The 10,441-nt window shown below is 29.2% G+C and overlaps 1 protein-coding gene and 1 long non-coding RNA gene across 7 annotated transcripts; both read right to left on the minus strand.

The window, feature by feature from the left end:
- Positions 1-1,934: 1,934 nt before the first annotated feature.
- On the minus strand, positions 1,935-3,419 carry LOC149884402 (uncharacterized). Its single transcript, XR_016454886.1, has 2 exons — positions 2,473-3,419; positions 1,935-2,352 (listed from the first exon to the last, which is right to left on the minus strand). It is a non-coding gene; the product is annotated as an uncharacterized LOC149884402 (long non-coding RNA).
- A 1,305-nt stretch (positions 3,420-4,724) lies between these two features.
- LOC145186705 (uncharacterized) lies at positions 4,725-9,792 on the minus strand. Of its 6 annotated transcripts, none has more exons than XM_090095567.1 (5): positions 9,601-9,792; positions 7,784-9,052; positions 5,469-5,654; positions 5,280-5,390; positions 4,725-5,194 (listed from the first exon to the last, which is right to left on the minus strand). In XM_090095567.1, exons 2-5 carry the CDS (start codon positions 7,844-7,846, stop codon positions 5,015-5,017), a joined length of 540 nt encoding a protein of 179 aa, XP_089951693.1. In that variant the 5' UTR covers positions 7,847-9,052; positions 9,601-9,792; the 3' UTR covers positions 4,725-5,014. The 6 variants fall into 6 exon arrangements, with proteins under 6 accessions (XP_089951693.1, XP_089951697.1, XP_089951695.1 ...); XM_090095571.1 differs by lacking the exons at positions 7,784-9,052; positions 9,601-9,792 and adding exons at positions 6,558-6,758; positions 6,882-7,318; XM_090095569.1 differs by lacking the exons at positions 7,784-9,052; positions 9,601-9,792 and adding exons at positions 6,531-6,758; positions 6,882-7,195.
- Positions 9,793-10,441: the final 649 nt, after the last annotated feature.

Raw genomic sequence — 10,441 nt, forward strand, 5'->3', positions numbered from 1 at the left:
AATTCCAAATGCTTATCTAAAAAATATTTGTTTAGTTAGTTCGAACTTATAACTTTGTACTACTTTTTACAATCAAAGACAAATCATTCAATTTATCGACGCTAAATATGACGTTAAGCGATTAATCTTTGCATTAACAGAAAGCAGTAATGTCCCCTAAAAAATTGTTCCGCGTGACGATACAAAACAATTATTCGTATCCTTTCTTTAGTCATTAAACCGCATTTAATAACCTGATGAGTTGACGATTACTCGTTATTCGCCGGACTTATGCGGGCGCTTCCCTTTTAAATAATTTAGTTGAATTGACCGACAATAAAAGTCAAAAATCGAAGCCGATATATTTGACAAGTGCGTCAAGTTATCTAAAATGAAATTTGTTGAATGTTTCTAGTCAAAGTCCACAGAGTAAATTTCATATAGTAAAAGTTTCGTTTCTCAAATGCTTTTTTACATTTCATCAAAGACTTCAAGTTTTAATCAGTCTAATCAATTATTTTTCTATGATGCATTTTTTGAAATCATAACAAAGGAAAATTTTACGTCATAAAACAACTTTGGACTCAATGTTTCCAGTTCTGCAAAAGTAGATTTTAAAAGTTATGAAAGTTGTAGCAAAATTCTCCAGACGCTTCCAAATTAATTTTGACAAACCAAGTTATATTTTAATAAACTAGCAAAATAACTAATCATTTATGTAAGTTCCGTATCGAAACTAAGACGATACGACATTTCAATACGTTAAGTTATAGTTTTAGTTACGATAAGTTATCGTAACTATATTTAAGATATTATATAGTTTCGATAAGCAGAAATAATTTCGATATTCAGGATTTTACAAATATTTCGGAAAAAGTATATTTTGAGAAAAAAAGGTGACCAGTTAAGATTTATGCCCGACCTGTAAACCTCTAAAGTCTGAAGTTTGAACAAAACTCTAAAGCAAAGATAATATACTGTTAATAGTTCAACAGTTTAGTATTGGCTTACAAGATGTTTGAAGCAAATTGAAATATTTCTCTGATATACACACAAATAAGAAAATTATTTCGAAAGAAAAGACTTTTAAAACAAAGATTTCTTTAGAGAAAACCAAGTAGCTATTGGGTAGCAGAGGGGGATGACTGATTTATGATGAGAAAAGAGGATTGGGTTAGACATTTCGGAAATTCCCTGAAAAAGAAACTTTTAAAGGACAAAAAAGTGCTTCTTTAAACTTGCATACTAACATTATTGTTGGTCCAAAATTAACATTATTGCTGGTCCAGGATTAACATTATTGTTGGTCCAAAATTAACATTTTTGTTGGTCCAAAATATTTGTACTAGCCCAAAAATGAGCTCAAGTTGAATTTTTGCATAGTACAAGCAGTTGAATGTGTTAATCGGACTCAAACTCAACTAAAGCAACCTATTGAAAATTTTCAAGATTACTTGTGTCATAATCTATTTTCCTTGTATAATGTACAAGTAGTTTGTGATAGTAAAAGCTATTTTATAGAAGTTGAATGCTTAATCTAAAGGTCAATTCATTTTGCAAAAGTGTTAGTAAATTCAACTATTGATAAAAAACAGTACTGTTATGAACCATCAAATCTATACAGTTGGCTGGTTATGAATTAATATCTAATTATTTGATTGCAGACCCAGCTTACACCTGTATTAACTTTTGCATGAAAAAGCTGTTCTAACCATCAGGAAGTTATAATAAAAAACAACATCCTACACTGTAAAAAACCAAATAGGATGTGGTTTTTGCAAGTTACAAGCAAGGTGGAGATTTTTAAAACAAATAGTAGATGTAAAAATAGAAACAGTTCCAATTATTGTTTGTGGCTGTTTTGTCAATCATAACTTTTGTTAAAAAAAACAACGATGACGAGGAGGCAGAGAGACAATTTAAAGATAGCTAACTAATAAATGGAAGGGAACAAATTATCCAGGTACTGTTTATTCTTTAAAAAATCCTAAAGAACTTACATATTAGATAATCCCAAAGTTTATTGCAGAAATGTTTCTCCAAAACTCAAGATAATTCTCATACACATTCATCACTAAAACTTTCTTTTAAAAACTCTTATTAAAATATATAAAACTTTGTTTATTGCAAATAACTTTGACATAATTCTAGTGTGGATTGAGCTAGCACAATTTTAACACATACTTTAGTTGTGTTAAAATTTTAAAAAATATTACAAGCAAAACAAAAGAATCTTAGTTACACTAGGAATTCATCATAGAATTTGATAATACAATTTAAAATATTCTTTCACTGAAATGATACATCAATAAAAGTAATTGTATAATAAATTACCTTTTATAAAATGAAAACAAAATCTTCATAAATATTTAGCTAAAATGAAAACAGGTAGACATAGAAAATACAAAACTAGAATTATTATACATCTATTAAATTACTTGCAAATAATAAAAAAAAAAAATATAAGTACAACATTTATTACTTTTTAAATACCTATATTGTTTATTGATAATTTTTCATTCCCTGCACCATTACTTTGAATAATTTAGTAAGACCCTGGGCGTCCTGTAAAAATATTCTGACATCCATTCCATAGATGGAAAAAATGCTTTTTAGACTGTGTATCTTTTTGAGCTTCATTCATCAACATATGATCTTATTGAGGTGCACTCAACCGGCTCTCCATATGTTGTAGCTTTTTTGTCAATTTTGAAAACAGATTTAATTATTATTATTTTTATGTTTCAAATTTTGAAGTTTTTGAAGTTTTTAACATAGAAGAAACATTAGCCTCATGATTACTATAAGCAATACTTGAACTTAAACTTATATTTTCATGATTTTATCTAATATATCACCTTCCATTCTAACTGTAAAATATACATCTTTCTCAACAAACATTTCATAACTGATAATATAAATTAAATTTTCAAAGGTTGTAAGTTCTGTTGATGTAGATCTTCTCCAAATCTGAACAAGCTGGTCATAAAACTCCAGAAGTATTTACCACTGTCATCCTTAGATTTGATGCATTATCTGATAAAAAAAATTCAAACGCACTTCTTTAATTTTTATTGGGTATTAAGAGTTAGATCTATTTCGTTTTGTTCGGATAATGCATTTTTTAAAATCTTTAACAGGACCAAAACAAATTGGTTGATGTGAGCAAATGCTAGCTAAAGCCTTCCTCACAACCTCATACTGCTTTCGTTTATCAGCATTAAAATCTTTTTTGTTATGCATTTAGGATTTATAACTTAATGAATTTAGTATCAAAATTGTCATCGTTTTACCTCACATACTTCCTTTTCGTTTTATCAACTAGCCGAGATGCCATCTTGGTTTTTGTTTTTAAATCGAGTTGAAAACCCGGCTTCAGTTAAAATCAAACGGGCAAGGATATGTACCCCGGGAGAAACTCAGTTCGTTTATAACATACATATTACATACATATTATATACATATTATATACATATCATATACATGTATTGCAATTTTCTAAACATGTTTGAATGCCGGGGTGGTGCAAAATTCCAACTCGGATAACCAAGCTGAAGTTCGGTTCGGGCTGAAAATTTTTAATGCAATTGGCCCCTTAAAAAATTGGTTGTCAATGTCAATTTTGATACCAAAGAAATTCCTAAGCAAGATCAGGATCAAGTTTGGTAGGAAATGTTAAATAAAGTTTCATTTTTATATTGCTGCATGGAGTGAAAACATGCACGAAATTCGAAATTAGATTTTATTAGTTAACAACTAGCATGTTACAGTTACTATCATAGGCGCCGAGTCCACGGGGCAACAGGGGCAGTGGCCCCCCTGGAAATTTATACTGATAATATATTATCACGAATTATCATGAGGGCGAGAGTATCTATTTGCCCCCGTAATAATCCATGATTATATTTTATAAGTATAAATTTCTGGGGGGGGGGGGGGCATTGCCCCTGTTACCCCAGTGAACTCGGCGCCTATGGTTACTATAACGTTACATGTATAGCAGTTACCAGTAGTTAACAACAGAGATATCATAGTTACTGTAATGTTACATATATAGTAGTTACCAGTAGCTAATAACTAAATTTTATAAACTTTTAAAAGTTAATAGTAGTTAACAACTAAAATGTTATTGTTAATATGTTATATATATATATAAATATAAAGAATGTTATAGTTACTATAATGTAAAATCAATTTTTAAATCAAGTTTTTCTTTTAGTATTTTTAGAAAATATTTTCATCCAAGACAAGTTTTACTAGATTGCTGACGTGCCTTCAGAAATCAACGTTCCATTCAGAGCTCACACAAATTTGTAACTTATAAACTCAACACAAGTCAGCTAAAAAGAATTGATCAAAGAAGTCCCTCTACCCTTTTTGAATGAAAGTCCAAACGTATTTTCACAGAAACTTTCAAAAAAACTCCTTTATCATTCTCTGAAATTGCTTTTTGAATTAACTAAATATTGCTCGTGTTAGTAAATACCCTTCTGATATTTTAATAGCTCAGATAACGTTTAATCAACTATTCCTGTCAATCATTCTTCACTCCTTAAAAAATATCTGTTAAGTCAACAATTACACGTTATACTATCATATAAATATTTACCAGTGGTAAAAAAGATGAGAATAAACCAATGAGATTAATTAAAGACATAACTCTTGCCTCGCATTACAAGAATTAATTTGAGTATCAACATCGTGAGTAATAAGGTTTTAAATTTTTTTCCTTCTGGAGACAAAAATTTAAATTTAAAAAAAGTTCTTTATAAATATGAGAGATTTACAAATTTACAACTCTGTCCTAAATACAATTTTAAAAATTTGCCTTCATGACAACGCAAATAATATATTCAAGTTACTATTTATCGAAAAAAGTAAAAAGTTTTTTTTTTATTTATAAAAACACTATTAGAGTGTTTTTTAACAAAATCGTAGTTTAAAATATTTTCAGAATTCCACCACTATCATTTCCAGGATTGCACATCGTTTTAGGTTGTTGTATTTCTTCAACAACAATTTTTTTCGTAATCAACTATAAAGCGGATATATAAACATCAGTTTTATTCCCAGTTTTAGAATGCATGAGCTTAGAACGAGCTTTAACTTGGCATTTGTGATTGGTGAGAACTTGCTGGAGATCTTCCATTTCTTTTTGTAACTCGCTAATCTCATTTTCTAGGTTGTTCCCGTCACTTTCAAGACGTTGACATACCTAAAAAAATCTATAATTTGTCCAAGAAAATGACAGCAATTATACCTACAGAACAATTTTAACACTTAAAAAAGAAAAAAAAAACCTTCTCAAGTTTTTCAATTCTATCTCTTCTTCTTTGCCGACATCTTTGGGCAGCGAGACGGTTTCTTTCTCTCCGTGCCGCCATTGTTTCTTCGTCTTCTAAAGCGTTTTTCTAGAAAAGGTAAATTGATTTTTTCCGCCATTAAAAGAAAACTGATTCCTTGTACCTTTAATAATTTTAACCATTTACTTTGCTAAGCCTTCTCGGAATCGCTTTATCAGAGTCTTCTGGATCATCTAATTCTGAGTCTTCTTTTTCTGCTAATCCGTCTGAACTGAAGGAGTGTTTGTTTTTTATTGTGCACCGAATGGCTTCTTTTACATCAATATCGTCCTCATAACTGTCCATGAAATCAGAGTTGTCAGTTTCTGAGATCTTCAAGTAAAAATGAGATAAGGAATTAAAACCCTAATTTTGTAGAACTTGTCAAATAGCCTATTAAAGAAACTAACTTTAGCATTATATCATGAAGAATGCCGCTACTAAACAAGAAATCACAACATAAGCTTTGGACCAGAAATAACAACAAAATTTTGACGTCACAACCAAAAAACAGAGAACAAACAGCGCGAAATGCAAATTTCCTTGATGATTTATATGAAATGGTTTTTGGTTTTATTATTGGTTTTATTTTTTACATTACTAGAGGATTAGAAAAGTTGCATAAACATTAGTTTAAAATACCAAATTCCTTTATTGCTCTATTTTCTATTGTCGTTGCATCAAATTTTCCTACATCCTTTTTCCTTTGTTCACTGAGGTTCATATCCATTTGTTAATTCTATTATATTTAACTTGCTGAACTATATATATATATATTTTGAATTTATTATTTTATATCCAGCTGCTTTGCAATAAATGATCTGGAGCAATTTTTAATTTTTATGAGAACTTTAAACAAACAAACAAAAAACCTACAGAATCATTTATTCAAAAAACAAAACCTAATTGGTTTAAGTATTCTGCCAATAATAAAAATTTTAAATATTTAAAAACAGTCAGCAACCATCCGTGCGTATTGCACGATTATCGTATGCAAAACGACTGTCTCCTTAAAGTGTTATTTAATTTTATGAAACAATTGTTGACGGGAGTAAAGTTGTAAAAAAAAAAAAAAGAAAGAAGCCATTTTGAAACGTGTCAAAAAAACAAGCAGCGTCATTCAGTTGTGTATATGAAGATGCTTTTGAATGTGAAACAAACAAAAAAGGTCAGGAAAATGATTCATGTTAAATCAAATTATCAACTTACATTTACTATTTCATAAAAAGTTCTCACCATATTAGATTTCAAATTTTCCGTGTTAAAAACATGCAATCAAAACATTTTTTCGTTTTTTAAAAATATTCGATCATTACAATTTTCCATCTTTTTGAAAGACGCGTTTAAACACTTTTCCTGCTAAGAAATTTTAATTAATAATGCCGTTTTTAGCGATCATTGAAGAAACATCTGTTTACCAAACTCTCTGTCGTTTTTCTTTAAATCAAAAAAATGAAATGATGAGTAATAAAAAAACTAAAATTTGAAAACGAATTTCTCTTTGCATTTGAACTGATAAAAAAGGAAGAAAGAAAAGTATAAAATAGAGAATAGGAATACCTGTGAAAGACATTGTTCGTAATATTATCAGAAAAGATCTTCTACATCATTGACAGATGCTTCTATGTATCTCAGGAGAAGAGCTCTCAGAGAGGCAGATTTCTTATCTTTATCTTGATATTTGTAATGAAAAAGAATTAGCGATTCGCGTTACAACGCAATTGAATTACCAATTATATTTGTACTTTGTATAAACTAATTCCTATTAAAACATCAGGAATAAAACGGTGGAGCTTGAAAAATTAAAACCTTTTTAAGTGAAATACTGAAGTTTTAAAAATAAAATATCAGTCTTAGTTAAATAAAGCCAACTTCTTTCAGGTTTATAACTTTAACTTTTCGGGAAATTTAATTTTTTTTGAGAGAGGCTTATTAAATATTTCTTTTGTTTTGTTCTGATTGTGTTAACTTATTTTCGATAAGGAGGAGAGCAGGGGGTTGTGTACGAAGAGCGGATCAAAGGATTTATTTTGTTGAGTAAAAAAAGTTGTATGCTTTGACTTAAATAAAACATCATTTTTAAGTTAAATATTTAAAAAGTAATTATAATTGACTTCTCTCTTCCTATGTTAGACAAAATCTATAAAATGTTATCGACTTTCATTGTCATCCAATCCGATCTGGGTGAAAATATCCATGATAGATTTCTGGATGATTTTCAGTTGTCGCAGAAATATTAATCATCATGACCATGGAGGTATAAGAGATGGGCATCCAACGAAATTGCTTTTTTTTGCGAACCATGCTCGTCGCGCATTGTTTAAAATCTTTTGTTTTAAACAATACAAATTAAATTATACTAAAGTCTGCCGGATTCGTCGAAAATATTTGGTCTCGTCTAACCAGTCGCATCAACTTCCTTTTAGTTATTAAAGATAACAGCAATAGAACCAAGTTCCTACCTTAATTTTATATAGATTTCTTTGATGTAAAACAATGAGTTGCACGTCCTTGGATTGACTCATTAAAACCAAATAGTTCTCTCGGCATTCGAAAACCCGACGTAGCAACTCATCACTGTCATTTTGTTTTATTTTCTACTAATCGATATTATGAACTCATAAAATGGAGTTATGCATATAAACAATGAACGCTTTAACATATATTCACAACAAAAAAAATCTTAAGTGAGACACTAACAAAGAATGTATTGAACTAATAGGATAAAAAAACACAAAACATGTCGTAGATGTTAATAAAAAAAATTTAAATGAGACTTCAAAGCGATTTAAATAAGACTTCAAACCTATCAATAAAACTCATGAGATCATAAGTTTCTCAGATCCTTTAGACGCATCATGAAAATAACTTAATATGCAATTAATGATTCACTAAATTCTATTTTATAATGTTTAAACAGAATTCGCAGGCGACATCGCTGCCAAAGCTAATTATAACACATTCAATTTGAACAATTTTGTTCTTGTTGACGGTTTTTCTGAGAACGCTCCATTATGCACAAACCAATATCCAACACATCAGATCTTAATCCTTTCCTTTCAACAACTTGCACTTTAAATTCAGGTAATCATTTCTCATTTCAGAAAAAACTTCTTTTTTTTCTTCATGAAATAAGAATTTATCGAACTTTAAGCTTGATTTAGCTATTCAAAGACAGTTTTCCTGATCCCAAAAAATTTTTAATGGGATATCATTGTCTTTTTAACAGCATTTGATTATTCAAATTTTGAAAAATTTCATTCTGGAAGTTTTTAATTATTTAATTCTTTCCAAAAAATGGAACTTAGATTTTTAACTCATAATCAGAGTTGGAGAATGCAATTAACTAAAAGGGTTCAATCGAATATTTTAGAAAACTTTTCTACTTTTCCGTTTACAATCATGAGGTAATTTTCAGAAATTTAAATACGTTGCAACCTAAAAAAAATGTCAGTTTGAATCTTTCTTTTAAACCATCTTTAACAAAAATTACATAAAAAAAAGCAACCAAATTGAACGATAATCACAGAATTGAACTATAATCTCAGAATTGAACAGTAATCGCAGAATTGAACAATAATACCAGAATTGGTCGATTGACTGCTTTTTTTATCCTCTTATCTATTATCACGGAAGCAAAACTTCAAAATCATCGGAAGCAGACATTGTTCCTTCTGATTATCATTTGTTCGATCCATCATACAGTTTTTCTTAACTGCACGCCCAATCTCCTAAAGATAAGTTATTCAAAAAATTAACTTTTCACGTTATCAGAAAAATGGGGAAAATTACTAACTAGCTCCATTGGCAACGCGTTGAACAAAATGTATCTTAATAAAGTGTTTTTTCAAATCCAATAAAAACAGAAAGCGTTTTTATACCGCCCATTTTAGTTTAATTTTTTTTACCTAACCCTAGATATTGCTTTTAATCTAAAAGCCGATTGTTATATGAATCATTATAGTACTTATTTAGTTAACTTCAGATGGCCAAACTGTAAAATCTACTTGTACCTCAAAAATCGCGAAATTAACAAGGAGCACCAAACTTCAGCTGTGATGTAAAAAAGATATTTTTGAAAAACTTTTCATTCTTTTAGCATTTTAAAAATAATTGCTCAATATTTTTAAAACTTTTATTCTGTTTCCAAATTCTAATTTTAACTAGGGTACCACAAATCCTTGTCACGATTGACATACTATGTTGTTTAGATGAAATATTGCTTAAAATGTTCTTGTGAAAATTTTAGAATTGGTTTATGATAAGATAAAAAACTTACATGTAGGGGTCCATATAACGCAAGATTAATCTAAGTCTTTTTTTATTTACTGATCATTCTTTTCTTCTTTAATAATTTTTAATGACTACTAATATCCCTTTCTCAAATATGTCCTATAATACTCTTAAAGTGGTATTAGTAACACTAATTTCTTCTGCTAAGCAAACGCCAACAAAAAATCTTTTTCGACCGACTCTTTCATCTTATTTCCTTTTCTAAGTGTTTGCCGAAACTTATTGACTTAGTTATTCATCCGGTATAAATAACTAATTCTTTTATACAAAGCTTTATATTTGACTTCTTCTTTTTGCAATTTAGTATCAATAAACAGTCTTTATACAAAGTTTTATATTTGATTTCTTCTTTTTGCATTTTATCAATAAACAGTCTTCAGAGATCCTACAAGAAGAGACAGCAATGAAGGGGTAGATATCAGAATTACTAAGACAAGGCCATTAGGGGCATATAATTCATCAGGGGCTCAAAATTGAACGCCATGTTTTATTTAGAATTAGAGATTTAAAAGGGGTTCTAACTCAAACTTTAGAAGGTTCGAACCCCAAATAAGAAACGTTGAAAAAGAAAAAAAAAAAATAGAAAAAAAAACAGTTAATAAGAATTAATAATTTTGCAATTTGATACTTCAATATCTGTCCCAATGTTTTTACTTGATCCCTGTTCATTTTTAGTATATCAAAGAACATAATGATTTTATTTTTCGCGAAAATATTTCATGCTTTATATATTATTGACTTCAGTAGGCCCGGAGCAAATGCCCAATCTGACTGTGGATAATCAATGATGCTTAATCGAAATATTAGTCGAAAAGTATTTTTAAATA

This window comes from Hydra viridissima, unplaced genomic scaffold (assembly GCF_058129835.1).
Source record: "Hydra viridissima isolate aposymbiotic clone 2 unplaced genomic scaffold, HvirCarnegie_v1 scaffold_8, whole genome shotgun sequence".
NCBI classification, from domain to species: domain Eukaryota; kingdom Metazoa; phylum Cnidaria; class Hydrozoa; order Anthoathecata; family Hydridae; genus Hydra; species Hydra viridissima.